Source organism: Schistocerca serialis, chromosome 2, assembly GCF_023864345.2.
Source record: "Schistocerca serialis cubense isolate TAMUIC-IGC-003099 chromosome 2, iqSchSeri2.2, whole genome shotgun sequence".
Classification (NCBI taxonomy): Eukaryota; Metazoa; Arthropoda; class Insecta; order Orthoptera; family Acrididae; genus Schistocerca; species Schistocerca serialis.
Window position 1 is genome coordinate 537,061,124 of NC_064639.1, and position 15,430 is coordinate 537,076,553.

The 15,430-nt window shown below is 45.0% G+C and overlaps 1 protein-coding gene across 2 annotated transcripts in view; it reads right to left on the reverse strand.

Moving 5' to 3' along the window:
* The window catches only part of LOC126457508 (G patch domain-containing protein 11), a 137,998-nt gene that overhangs the window by 44,168 nt on the left and 78,400 nt on the right, over positions 1-15,430 (reverse strand). The window contains exons 4-5 of one of the 2 annotated variants that reach the window (XR_007585480.1): positions 13,071-13,220; positions 1,617-1,817 (exon numbers count right to left, since the gene is read on the reverse strand). Coding sequence is in view for 1 of the 2 variants with exons in the window: in XM_050093843.1 (XP_049949800.1) it covers positions 1,683-1,817; positions 13,071-13,220 (285 nt within the window). In the remaining variant the exon portion in view is untranslated. Of the gene's footprint in view, positions 1-1,613; positions 1,818-13,070; positions 13,221-15,430 lie in introns of those variants that run through there. The other variant, XM_050093843.1, reaches the window with a different exon arrangement.

The following is a 15,430-nucleotide window of genomic DNA, read 5'->3' on the forward strand; positions in this document are numbered from 1 at the left end:
GGACTTTGTATTAAAGTTTAATATTTTAGCAGTCTCTTTCATTGTGCCAGTATGGACATCAATGCCCCCTCTATGTGGCAAGGAGCGATCTATCCTTTCCATATTCTTATTCCATCCTGTCCACTGATGGCATGCACTTAGATATTTAAGTTGACTGAATAACATTGGGGTTGGTTCCTCTTGACAAAGAAATAAATTGCAAAATGTTGCACTAAAAGTTGATCCCTCTCATTAACACACATTTTTAGATATTGCAAAGGCTTACTGTTCTCACAGCTGGAGCATATTCATGTACAGAAAGGGTTCTAAGGTTAAAATGAAAATTAAATGGACACCCTAGATGCAAACACGCGTTGATATACATCATTGGGGACATGTTGAAAATGTGTGCCCCGACCGGGACTCGATCCCGGGATCTCCTGCTTACATGGCAGACGCTCGATCCATCTGAGCCTCTGAGGGCACAGAGGATAGTGCGCTTGTAGGGACTTATCCCTTGCCATTCCCTGTGAGATCCGTATTCCCAACATATATACATCATTGGGGACATGTTGAAAATGTGTGCCCCGACCGGGACTCGATCCCGGGATCTCCTGCTTACATGGCAGACGCTCTATCCATCTGAGCATCTGAGGGCACAGAGGATAGTGCGCTTGTAGGGACTTATCCCTTGCCATTCCCTGTGAGATCCGTATTCCCAACATGTGCACACCACTACGTTCGTAGTGCGCCTAATAGATGTTTGCCCATCACACTCATTACTTGTGGCAGATTAATCTACCAAGCCCCGTATGAGTTCGGGCATAGCGTGTGCGTTCGAACAAGGTGGTCAATGGCTGGGAAGCCATATCTGCCCTCGTGCTTCCAGAGCAATTCTGCTGCATATCTTTCTCGTTATCAAATTCTGTTCCACACCAGATGCAATAGTGGTATGTTCTTCTTAGATACAACGTGATTATTTCCAGTTTTTCTGGACTTTAGAAGAAGAAGTGGGAAACCAAATTAAAACAATAATTAAGAAGTAAATACATCTGATACTTTTGCAGCAAAAAGGTTTTCAGCCTAAGGTTTACAGCCACATCCAAAAACTAGTTTTTACACTATTTATGTGTGATGAGCATGAGATAGTAATCATGCATACATAATGAGAATGTAATAGAGGACAATAATCAAGCCCAAGGACAGCTGCAGCATCAACCAAGCCTAGTTTCATATTGCAATGGTGATCAACTCAGAAAACATCAGATTTCTAAAATGTATATGCAGTATTCAATGCCATCTTTCATACTGGTAAGTACTCATATTTTTCAGTAACAATAATTCCAGTGTCTAATTTTTGTATATAATTTTACATTTTGATGAGTGTATTGATATGGAATGCTTTTCTGATGCACTTGCGGTGAACTGAATGACTGAGGGCAGGAAAGTATAGTAGAAACAACCCATATTGTGATCTTTGTTTTTGTGAATTCTAGCAAATGTGGGTAACACATTCTCAAACAAAAATGCACAACTCTAACTGCTGTGCTGTTCTGCTGATTGTATCTACTTTACCCTGGAATATGCATTTTATTGTTCTGAAACTAACACATATCAACAATGTCCACACTTCATACCTTATGTCGACTGATGTTGACCAGTGCTTCTTTTTATTTATTTATTTATTCATAACTATAAGATTACTAATGATCTGCCCTTGTGCTTCCAGGGCAATTCTGCTGCATATCTTTTTCATCGTCAAATTCTGTTCCACACCAGATGCAATAGTGATATGTTCTTCTTAGATACAACGTGATTATTTCCAGTTTTTCTGGAGTCTAGAAGAAAAAGTGGGAAACAAAATTAAAGCAATAATTAAGAAGTAGTAAATACATCTGATACTTTTGGAGTGCAAATTTATTGCACCTTTCACAACATTTTCAATCTAAAACACACAAGACATAGCAACAAATAAACTATAATGAAATCCATACTCAGCAAGCTACGTTATAGCATAAAATATTTTGTATGCACTCCCTCACATCCCCCGTTTCCTGTTCCACCTGTGGTGGTGGTGGTTGTTGGGATGTTTAAGGGGGACTAAACAGCTAAGGTCATCAGTCCCCCATTCCAAAAACAGGCGAGACAAAGTCGCGGAGCAGATAAAATCCCAAGGGGAAGGAGACTCCCCCCCCCAGGCGCTAAAGAACACAAATTAGGCAACGAACACTACAGAAAAGGAGAATACAGATGAACACCAGACAGAAAGAAATAGAAGAAAAGAAGATGGCCGGAGACTGGTTGACTGACCACAAGAACAAAAAAAAGGGAAAGAGTCAACCATCCGACGACACACCAAAACAGCAACAAATATTGAGAGACACGAGGACAAAAGACACAGAAAGGGAAAGGTGCAGGACCCCCCTAAATGAAACCATAAAAAGGACTACCACGGATAAAATGTAAAACATTGTCAGCCATGGAGGCATCGTCACATAAAATCAAAGGCAAAGTGCCCGGGAGATTAAAAGACTGCCAGAGGGTGCGCAGTCGGGGACACTCCAATAAAATGTGGGCGACCGTCAGCCGGGACCCACACTGACACAGGGGGGGATTCTCCTGACGCAAAAGATGGCCGTCAGGTAGGTATGGCCGATGCGCAGCCGTCACAAGATTACAGAGTCCCTGCGAGAAGTCCGCAGGGAGGAGCGCCACACATCGGTCGTCTCCTTGACAGCCCGCAGTTTATTCGGGGCTGTCATGCCACGCCACTCAACAGACCACATCCCAAGCACCTTACGGCGCAACACCAGCTGCTGATCGCGAGCCGTAAGGCCGATCTCCAAAGCTGGGGCATCGATCGCCCCTTTGGCCAGCCTGTCAACACGTTCGTTCCCTGGGATGCCAACGTGACCTGGCGTCCAAACAAAGACCACCGAACGACCAGAGCGGGTAATGGTGAAAACAGACTCCCGAATAGAGGACACCAGAGGAGAAGAGGGATAGCAGCGGTCGATGGCCTGGAGGCTGCTCAGGGAGTCACTGCAGATGGCGATGGACGTACCTGAGCAGGAACGCATATGCTCAAGAGCGCGCAATATGGCCACCAGCTCTGCAGTAAAAATACTGCAGCCAGCCGGCAAGGAGTGCTGTTCAACATGGGCAGCGTGAGCAAAAGCATAGGCAGCGCGACCGTCAACCAGGGAACCATCAGTGTAGACAGTCTCACAGCCCGGAAATGAGGCGAGGAGCGCAAGAAAACGGCGACGGAGGGCCACAGGCGGAACCGAGTCCTTGGGTCCCTGTGCCAAGTCCAGATGGACAGACGGCCGGGGCAAACACCAGGGAGGCGTAGGTGCACGGACCCGGAAGGGAGGCAGAAGAGGGAATGAGACCAGTTCCGACAGCAGGGACTGGACGCAGACAGCTATGGAAAGCCCAGACCAAGGTCGCCATTCTGGCAGATGGAGGACCATGGCAGGGAAAAGCAGGCGAAGATTGGGATGGCCCGGCGACCAATGCACGTGGACAGCATAGTCGGCGAGCAGTCGATGGCGGCGAATCCGCAGCGGGGGAACCCCGGCCTCCACCAGTAGACTATCCACGGGGCTCGTACGGAAAGCGCCAGTTGCAAGCCGAACCCCACAGTGGTGTATGGGGTCTAACATCGTCAACACTGAGGGTGACGCAGACCCATAGGCCAGGCTCCCATAATCAAGCCTGGACTGCACAAGGGCTCTGTACAATCGCAACAGCGTGCAGCGATCTGCACCCCAAGACGTGTGGCTCAGGCAGCGGAGGGCGTTGAGGTGCCGCCAGCATTTTTGCTTCAGCTGAGTAATATGAGGAACCCAGTGAGCCGGGCATCAAACACAAGTCCTAAGAAGTGGCAAGTGTCCACCACTTCAAGCAGGTGGCCGTCGAGGTAAAGTTCAGGATGAGGGTGGACAGTCCGACGCCTGCAGAAGTGCATAACTCGAGTCTTGGCTGCAGAGAACTGAAAACCGTGAGTCAGAGCCCAAGATGCTGCCTTGCGAATGGTTACTTGCAGCCTGCGTTCGGCGACTCCCGTAGTCGTGGAGCTAAAGGAGATGCAGAAGTTGTCGGCATACAAAGAAGGAGACACCGACGACCCCACGGCTGCAGCCAGACCATTAATGGCCACTAGAAATAAGGAGATGCTCAACACCGAGCCCTGCGGGACCCCATTTTCCTGTATATAAGATGAACTAGAGGCGGCACCCACTTACACCCGGAAAGAGCGGCGCAATAAAAAGGTTTGAAGAAAAGCCGGGAGCTGACCACGAAGACCCCACTCATGCAACGTAGCAAGGATGTGATGCCTCCATGTGGTGTCTCCATGTGGTGTCATACGCCTTCCGCAGATCAAAAAATACAGCAACGAGATGCTGACGTCCGGCAAAGGCCGTACGGATAGCAGATTCCAGCCGCACCAAATTGTCCGCTGCAGACCGGCCCCGACGGAAGCCACCCTGGGATGGAGCGAGGAGACCGCGCGACTCAAGGACCCAACACAAACGCCGCCCCACCATACGTTCGAGCAATTTGCACAAAACGTTGGTGAGGGTAATGGGACGATAGCTGTCCACTGCCAGTGGGTCCGCACCGGGCTTCAAGATGGGGACAATAACACCCTCTCGCCATTGCGACGGGAACACGCCCTCGCTCCAAATGCGGTTAACGATGGTGAGGATGTGTCACTGGCAGTCCCTGGAGAGATGCTTCAGCACCTGTGCGTGGATGCAGTCTGGTCCTGGTGCTGTATCAGGGCAATCGGCGAGGGCAGCGAGGAATTCCCTCTCGCTGAAAGGAGAATTGTATTTTTAAGAACGACGCATGTGGAATGAGAAAGGCGTCCACTCGGCTCGCTGCTTTAGAGAGCGAAAGGCGGGGGGATAAGATGCAGTCGCAGAGTTCTTAGTAAAGTGCGCGGCAAGCCGTTCAGCAATGGCGGCAGCGTCCGTGCAGACAGCGCTGTCCACGGAGAGCCCAGGGACACCCATAGGGGTTTGGTATCCATAAATCCGCCAGATCCGGGACCACATGAGCGAGGGGGAGACATGGGAGCCCAAGGATGAGACATACCTCTCCCAGCACTCCTGCTTACGCCGTGCAATAAGACGATGGGCCAAGGCACGGAGCCTCTTAAAGGCGATGAGGGTCTCTAGAGACGGGTGCCGCCTATGACGCTGGAGAGCCTGCCGACGGTCGCGAATAGCCTCAGCAATCTCCGGCGACCACCAGGGTACAGCCTTCCTCCGAGGGAGGCCAGAAGAACGGGGTATGGCAGCCTTGGCCGCTGAAATGATGGACGTGGTGAAGACACGGACCACCTCGTCAATGTCACCCTGTGGGGGAGACTCGATGGTTGCAGCGGAAGTAAAAGCCGGCCAGTCAGCCGTGTGGAGAGCCCAGCGGGGCAGGCGCCCAGAAGAATGACACTGGGGCAGTGACAAATAGATGGGAAAATGGTCACTACCACACAGGTCAGGATGCACTCTCCAGTGGAGGGATGGGACAAGTCCAGGGCTGCAAAGAGAGAGATCGATGGCCGAGAACGAGCCATGGGCCACACTGAAATGCGTGGGAGCACCGGTGTTCAAGAGGCTAAGGTCGAGCTGAGCCAACACATGCTCCACGGCCCAACCGCGGTCATCGGAGACAGTCCCACCCCAGAGAGGGTTGTGGGCATTGAAATCACCCAGAAGCAGCAAAGGTGGCGGGAGTTGAGCCAGCAGCGCAGCCAAGACATGTCGGGGGAGCTCCCCATCTGGAAGAATGTAAACAGAGCAAACAGTAATAGCTGGCGAGAGCTCAACCCTGGCAGCGACTGCCTCTAAAGGCATCAGAAGGGGTACTGGCGAGCTACAGACAGAGTGGTGAACAAAAAGGCAAACCCCACCTGACACTCGTTGACAGGCAGCGCGGTTCTTATAGTATCCCCGATAACCGCGAAGGGCGGGGGTCCGCATTGCCGGAAACCAAGTTTCCTGCAGAGCAATGCAGAGAACAGGGGAAACACTCAGAAGCATCCAGAGCTCAGGCAGGTGGCGGAAATAACTGCCGCAGTTCCACTGGAGAATGGAAGCAGGAAGGGACTGGGAGGGCGTGAATGCGATTAAGAGGCAGACGGCGCCTCAGAGCCAACTGCCGCCACCGGGGGAGAGTCAGCTGAGTCCATAGGAAAGGCCCCCAAGGGTTCCGTGAGGGCGAGATCCGCGGCAGAGGCGAGGATCTCCACCTCATCCCCGGAGCCAGGACTATGTACAGCAGGCGGTACTGAAACCACCGGAACGTCCTTCTTCTTGGACACATTCCGTTCCTTCTTCTCACGTCGGCCCTTAGGGTGAGAGGGCTGGGAGAGCTTCTCTGAAGGAGCGTCAGAGGCTGACGACGACGCAGAAGCCCTACGACCAGCAGGTGGCGGAATCTTCAGCCACTGGCTAACATCCGGCTGGGTAGGAGAAGAAACGGAGGAAGTTTTGCCTCTCGATAAGTAAGCCGGTCCAGGGTCTTAAATTCCATGATCTTCCGCTCCTTATGAAGAACGGGGCAATCCGGCGAGCATGGAGAGTGGTGCTCCCCACAGTTGACACATACAGGCGGAGGCGCACATGGAGAATTGGGATGAGAGGGGCGTCCGCAATCTCGACATGTAGCGCTGGATGGGCAACGGGAGGACATATGCCCAAACTTCCAGCACTGGAAGCACCGCATCGGGGGAGGGACATATGGCTTGACGTCGCAATGGTAAACCATCACCTTGACCTTCTCGGGCAAGACATCACCCTCGAAGGCCAAGATAAAGGCACCGGTGGCCACCCTGTTAGTCTTGGGTCCTCTATGTACACGACGGACAAAATGGACACCACGTCGTTCCAGGTCGGCTCTCAGCTCGTCATCGGATTGTAACAAGAGGTCACGATGGTAAATAATCCCCTGGACCATATTTAAGCTACTGTGGGGAGTGACGGTAACAGGGACGTCACCCAGCTTATCACACAAGAGCAACGCTCGTGACTGGGCTGGGGAGGACGTCTTGAGGAGGATGGACCCATTCCTCATTTTAGACAACCCCGCCACTTCCCCAAACTTATCCTCCAGGTGTTCCACAAAAAACAGAGGCTTCGTCGTAAGAAAGGAGTCACCATCAGTCCTGCTGCAGACAACGTATTGCGGTACGTAAGGCTCCCGCTTGGCACTAGATCGGCGTCTCTCCCATGGCGCAGCCAACGAGGGGAACGACTGAGGGTCATATTGCGCAGCATCAAAGTCTACTCTACCTCGCTTAGAGATGCTGGTGGCCGTGCGACCACCAGCTTGGTGTGATTTATTGCGCTTCATTGCGCCACATCTGCCCAGATGCCACCTACTCCGAACGAGGGCTCTCCCCAAGGGCGCCACCCAGCCAAAGCAACGGGTACCTGGCCGATATCCCGCTGCCCGGAGTCCCCGTGCCCCAGACAAGATGGGCACATACTCCTTGGCATGCATGGGGAGGAAACAGCTCTGGCATCTGTAGTGCAATCCCTGCGTGGTCAGGGGGCTACCACCAAGAGGGTACATGACGACCCCACCACAACGGACTGGCTACCGTGCTGGATTTTAGGTGTTGAAAGGGTCCACAGCTGTCGTGGGCGCTAAGAAGAAGATTGCGCACAAGACGAGAAGGAGACAACCCAGAAGATGTTGGGTGTAGTCCCCCCCACACGACAATAGGTAACATGCAAGATGGAGGTGCATGATGGACCAATAGAAAAACACCACGTAAGGTGTCCTTCCGCGAATGGCATGCACTAACAACGGAAATTTGGAAAAAAGGAGGTCAAACCCAAGAGGGGACCATCACAGAAGGCCGAAACGTTTGAGACTCCATTTAGTCGCCTCTTACGACAGGCAGGAATACCGCGGGCCTATTCTTACCCCCGAACCCGCAGGGGGATTCCACCTGTGAATGGTCCATGGAAAGAGCAGCTGTTGGTAAGCCGCCATGTGATATCAAATCTACCTACGTGGTCTTTTCCCAAGACAAATGTATGAGAAGCAGTATGATTGTTGACTAGTCTAGGAATGTATGCTCTCGAGAAATTTAACAGTAAACTGCATCGTGATGCCCAACAGCTCACTTAAAGTGTCTGGCACAGGTGTTTGCTTAGTATCTCTGTGACAATGTCATGCTTACTTATATGAAACATGTTACTCATCTTTGGACCTTCTTTATACATCCTCTATTAATCTTAACTGATACAGATCTGACTGATGAGCATTATTCTTATGTTGTCCAAACGAGGGTTTTGCAAGGCACTTCATTCATGGGCAGACCACACTTGCTAACACCTGCCTTCCATTTTACATTTCTCTGTACACACATTCCCAGATATTTAACAGGTGTGACTGTTGTTGTTCAACAACTGTATCATATAATAATGGGTCTTTCTGTCCCTTTATGCACACTGTGTTACACTTGTTTGTTTTGATGATCAATTGCCATTCTCTACACCAAGTGCTGATCCTCTGAAGGTCTTATTGCATTTTACTATAATTTTCTAGAATTGTGACTTCTTTGTAAACAACAGCACCATCTGTGAAAAATCTCACAGAACTTTTCACCTTATCCACGTTTCCCTCTTTCCTGATGAAGCAACTGTTTGTTGCGAAAGCTTGAATTTTGTGTGTGTGTTTGTGTCTATCGACCTGCCAGCGCTTTTGTTTGGTAAGTAATTATGGGTGTACTCCAAGTACACTCATAATTACTCTTGCGCCTGACTATTTCTCTTCATTAAAAATGACATACTGTGATCCATTTTGCTAGGAACTCTTCAATGCAATCACAAAACTGGTCCGATATTGTCAAAACTACTGTTTTGTCCATTAGGCAACAATGCAGAACCTTATCAATGCCTTTTAAAAGTCAAATACTATGGTTGTTTTTGGAATCCACGTTGATACACTCAAAGGAGACTTTTGATACCTAGAAGTGTCATGATATGTTAATACAACATACTGACATCAGCAATATAAGCCTATAGTTCTGAGTGTCTGTTCAACAACACTTTTTAAAAACAGAAATGATCTACACATTTTTCCAATCACTGGGAATGCTTGGTTCCTGTAGCAAACTATGGTACAATGCTGCTGGAACAGCAGCAAGCTCGTTCATTTACTCTGTAGAATTGCATAGATATTATATTAAGTCCAGCCATCTTTCCTCTGTCAAATAATTTCAGTTGATTTTCTATCCTATGGCCACTTATTTTGATATCTTTCATTTGGACATTTGTGTAACAATTTAAAGGAGAAACCATAGTACGATCTTCCTCAGTCAAACAGTTTTGGAAAAGGAATTTAGTATTTTGGTTTTCTCTGTCATTCTCAGTTTCGTTGCCATTATGGTCACAAAGTGTCTGGACATATAACTCATCAGTTACTGAGTTAACAGAAGATCAAAACTTACTGGGATTTTCTGTCATATCAGTAGATAGAATTTTATTTTTGAATTCACTGAACAGTTTATGCAAGTTTCTCCTTGGGCTAATTTTGGCTTCATTCAGTTTTTGTTTGCCTCTGAGGCTTTGGCTTCATTTAAATCTGTAGTAGAGCTACCTCTGCTTATACGGCAGATTTCTAACAAACTTGTCGAACCACAGTGGGTTTTTTCTACCCTGAACAACTTTGCTCAGCACATGTCTGTCTAAAGTAAATTGTACGATACCCGAACTCTGTCCATGTACACTCAACATTTTCAGTCTCACAGATACACATTTCACGTTGAGTGCACAGGTAATCTGAAATCTCTTTATTGCTGCATTTTCTAAGAAGAAATATCTGCCTACTTTTCTACACATTCCATTTTACAGCAATATCCAGTAATACTAGTATGGCCTTATCATCACTGATTTCTTATCCTGTGTCAACTGAGTTGAAAAGCTCAAGCCTGTTTCTAACCAGAAGAACTCAGAAGTTTTCTTCATGAGATAGTTCTCTGATAAATACACAAGGTAATTCTAAGAAAAGAAGTTTGCAACAATTTCACACTAACATTTGATAAAATTGCAGCACCCAAAAGGCATGGCCCAAAGGAATTATGACACTTCAAGAGTGCTTAGCAGTGTGTAACTGACTAAGCTTGCAGAGAGATGGTGTATGTGTAGGACCAGCAGTATCCTCTTTTGCCCGTGACACCAAGTAAGCTGGCACAGTACTGAAGCACTGGACCCATGTTAGGAAAATGGCAGTCCCAACCCCAATCTGGCCATCCAGAACAAGTTTTTTCCCTAAATTGCCTACAGCAATTGCTAGTATAGTTCCTTTCGAAGGAAAATCAGCTGCTCTCCTCCACCATCTTCCCTGAATCTACGCTCAGTTTTCGTCTCTTCAACTTCATCGGTCATGGGATGTTAACCCCCCCCCCTTCCACACTCTCTCTCTCTTCAAATTCCAGTTGTACAACTGATACAGTTTCCTTGCTTTTCCACAGAGTTTTGTGACCACACAAGTTAATATAGACAAAACATATACAGCTTGGCTTACACAAAACATACAGAGCCTGATTTACACCAGAATTTTCTCTGATGTAAATGGTAGATGAGCATGAGCAAACAGCATTCAGTCGCGTTCTGCTTGCATTTACTGGTGCTCACTTGTGTTCCATTGGTTGCTGGTCTTTTAGCGAGCCATCAAAGAAATTTCATTTCCTCTCTGTTTCAGCCCTAACAGTACACGGGCATTTGTCTGCTGTCTTGTTTCCGGCGTACTTTTTTAGCCGACATGAATCGCACAAGTAATGGGGTGGTCTGAAGACAATGTAATGTCACAATACAAGATTATGGGTGCTTTTGGGCTCCAAGATGTTCACAGGACGAATACTGAAGGAAAAGAAGTATGTTAAGTAGAAAATTGTCAAAGCACTCAAAGGTGAGAAAGATGTAAATTTATTAGGTGCTAGCACCAGGCAACAACTGAGCAGACAAGCAAAATTTTTGTATTACTTTTTGTTAAAAAGGAACAGCAAAATAAATTTCCTTGAAGGCAAACAAGTGTGAATATGTATCTATTATGCTGATTAAAATTAAAAATATACAAAAGCCCTGATCATTCCAGTCACTACTGTTCATGGTAGATGTAATTACACGGGTGGTGTAACACTGCTACATTTGAGATTTTTGATGATAAATAAAAACTGATTATCTGGGATCATGCTACCTGCCCTCCAACTTTATAGCAGATTGTATCAAGCAGTCTATGTGATAGTTTGTATGTGTGCTTTACATTTCATTAATAATATTTTACTGAAATTATCTACCTGATAAACATTTCAATCAAATCTTTGAAGTGCTTTGCATATGTCACTGCAGATACCAGGAGCACTCAGAGATATACAAGCTACTGAAATGTGAAACAATTACTATCACGAATGTCTCCAGTTGCTAATAACCAGAGATTCTTCGGGTTATGTCGGTCAGCAGTAATTAGTGTACCATAATGTTCTTAAAGTAAATTACAATGAAAGGGCAGCAGAAAGTGTCAATTGACATATGGGTACCAATAAACTAAAGCCTGCCAACTGCTTTACCTGTGAACTGAGCCCGGCATAAATCCTAAACAGCATTATTTGGTATGCTCTTGGTAGATGTGTCATTACTCCTTTCTAGGCTCTTGCAACACTGAGAACAGCTTTGCAATAGAATTACATTCACATTTCTGCATCTCACAGACAGCTAATTAACAGCATAAAATTTTTCAGAATTGCAGCTAAAGACAGTCACACACTGCAGCAAATGATACACTTTTTTTGCACTTCAAATAAATTCTAGGTCTCAACATAAATAATTTTGTTCAAATAACTTATGGGAATGCAGCTAGTTGATCTTGTCAACTGCCGCTATTTTGACAGGGGCAGACCCTGTCATTACACACACACACACACACACACACACACACACACACACACACACAGACATACTGTAAACACTAGCACAACTGCAAAACCAACGAGTGAGGTAGCATAAACTTTGTCCCTCCATTTTTAGACAAGGAAGAGAGCATGATCCTGTCATTACACACACACACACACACACACACACACACACACACACACACACACACACAGACATACTGTAAACACTAGCACAACTGCAAAACCAACGAGTGAGGTAGCATAAACTTTGTCCCTCCATTTTTAGACAAGGAAGAGAGCATGATCCCATCAGAATCCAAGCAAACACGTCTATTTCCATTTATAAGGTAACTTGCTAATTTAATTTCAACTGATTCCTTAATAACACACACCCAACAGCAGGAAATGTAATACTGAGATTCTGGCACACACATCCAGCTATTTGGTTAGTATTATTAAGGAAGTAGTTGAAATTAAATTAGAAAGTAGGCTTATAAAGGGAGATGGACGTTTCTGCTTAAACCCTGTGTGGAATACTTCTCTCTCTCTCTCTGGTCAAAAAAACTGAGGGACAGAGGTAATGCTTCCTCATCTGTTGTTTATTAATTTTTGCTGCTGATAACTTTGATCTCAGTCATCTTGTGTGGTGGTGCTAGTGTTTACAGTGTGTGTGTGTGTGTTTTTTATCTTTCCAGAATTGCCTTGCGTACTAAGGTTTAAACTCTCTTGCACCATTCTTTCTTGTTGCAGTTTTTCCTTGAAAATGACAGTGTGTGTGCTTTACAAAATATCAGCAGTTGTCAATCATGTCATCCAGCTGCACTCCCATTAAGTTACTTAAACATGGTGTACACTTTGACTAACTCAGGTCTCATAAACTATATTTCTGAAATTAAGCTTTTATGTTTTATACAGCAAATGTTCAACACTTTGGCTTTCATTACATGGTACTATTTCTTAAGTTGTTATTTTTTTGTAATTTTCCCCATATTTTCTAAAAACCTAAGTATCTATAACAACTCAAAATGATAACATAACCAAAAGTTGTTATTTAAAATGACACACTAAAATAAATCATAAAATCTTAGGCCCTTACATAAATATAAAATGTTATTAATGTAAACTTTTTTCACAAGTGTCTCAAGGAAAAGAAAATGTAATAATGCAATGCAACCTGAAATGTTATTTCCTCACTGCTCTCCTCCTCCTCCTCCTCATCCCCATCACATTCTTCTTCCTCCTCCTCCTCTTCATCTGACTCATTTTCTTCCTCTTGTGACCAACCATCAGGCCAAAACCACGGTTCTGCTGGAATGTCAATGTCCTAAAAAAATGAAATGAATTGCGTAACTAATATGTAATTAACAAAAACAACTATCTTACTTGTAATGAGTGAAAGTTAAACAACATGGTGTCCAGTGATTCTAATATATATAAAATAAAGTAAAAAATAAATAAATAAATAAAAATCCCATATGTTTTCCAGGCCAATTTTTGTATTTATCCACGGTCAAACTGTGCTTAGTTCCTAATCAATTTTATGACGAAATATACAAAATTTGTCAAAACACAGGAACATACTGGGGTGGGGGTGGGGCTATACTCAGAGTTAAAAGGAAAAAAGCCCTTAAAATGAGTGTGTTTTATTTTAACCCAGACATAAATGCACCACAATCTGACAATAGAATTACGCGTAAAATCAGGTTGGATCTCACAAGAATATTGTGCCCCACGACCATGACGTAATCCAGGACAGAAAGAAGGTTAGCACTGATCGTATTATAGCCGATGCTGATCATCTTTCTGTGTAAAACTTGACACGAACAAAAACAATTACAGGAAAACTACACTGACATAAAAACAATGAGCATTATCTACTTCAGTAAAAAATTACTCTTTTTTCAGAGATATCCAAGAATAAAAGTAAAAAATAATTTGAACAAAACAATTATGGAAGGAACAGTAATAGACTAATTTGGCAAGGACATGTACATGAATATAAAGTGAAGTCACAAGCAGGTAATTTTTATTGATAGAACTACTACTTCAGTCTGACAAAAATCTATTTCTCAGCACTTTTCATGAGTTTTGTTTTCATACTTTGTGGCACTCTTGTCTTCTCTATACTCTTCAACTCTTTCTCTCATTTCTTTCAAGGACTTCTCATCTCCCCTTTTCTCTGCTACTGCTTCACTGTAGCTACTATGTGCATTTAGGAAGCTGTGGGTTAACCACTTCATGAAGCTTACAGATCCAACCATCCCAGTGACCTTGACCAAATCATGAACAGCACAAAGAGCTATGAGAGGCACTTCCACGGAATTTCTGAACAAAATTAAGTTGTCAGAGAAACCTCTTCCAAATCTGGCATTGCCATGGAAGAGAATGCAAGCAAGTTTGATAAATCTCTTCAAATGTTCATGATCACTCTTAGACCAGAAGACCATCATTCAGAACTGACTGAAGCAAACATGATCCCCCTCATGTTCTTTGAGGATTTCCTTCATTGGCATTATCTCTAACAGATTTTGGAACTCATGGGAAATGGCATCAGCCTCATGACCACCAAAGCAATTTAAAAAATGCTATATCTAACTGCCTCTTCTTAATGTCTGTGTTAATAGCCACTTCTGGGTCTAAAACACGTGATGTCCTTTGTAAAGGAATACACCAGGGGTGATTTATCCAGAATTTTAGTTACAGACTCTTCATAAAAGTAAGGCATTCATTCTGTAGTGCCATGATATCTTTTTCTGATAAGTCACATTGACTCTGAGCTTTTTTGGTTCTGTACCTGATGTCCAGTTTCCGATGTTGCAACTAATTTACGTTGCCACTCAGATCTATTTTGAAGTTAGTCTGTTTCAACAAAACTTCTGGCTTGACAAATTTTTTTCATTAATTCTCTGAACATGCACCCTCTGCCATCTACTTCATGGTGGTTTGCCGAGTATAGATGTAGATGTAGAACATAGACTGGAGGGAAGTACAGAGAAAGGGAACTAATGGGGCATCTGATACCTTTCACTTGAAGACTCACACACTACTAGTTACGACTCTCAGAAAGTCCGGAAGTGACTTTAGGTTTCAGTTTTACCTTCTTCTGTTCCTTTTTTATCCTTTCTACTTCCTTCAAACATTTTTCAACAGTTATTAATATCTGCTGAGCCCAACTGCCACTATTTTATTCTCCACCCACCAAACAGCTCCAAACATTTCCAAGAAAATAGAGGTAGCTGTAATGTTGTGGAAATTAGCATGGAGGGAAGGAAAGTTTTTAAACAGATTATACAGGGCTCTCACTGACTCAACAAAGTTCCAGCCAGAATTAGTACAACCTGTCTTAAGGGCACCATGCACTGTATGCAAGCCACATATTTCAAAGTCCAAAAGCACAGGGTCCTAAAGATTACCCTCTACTTTAAGCTTGCCTTTCAGTTCTGTTAGGAATGCCTTAGTAACATTAGGGCCATTCATGGAGGCCTGAACAACTTGGCTTTTCAGATTTACCTTTGATTGGGCTGCACCTGCCTC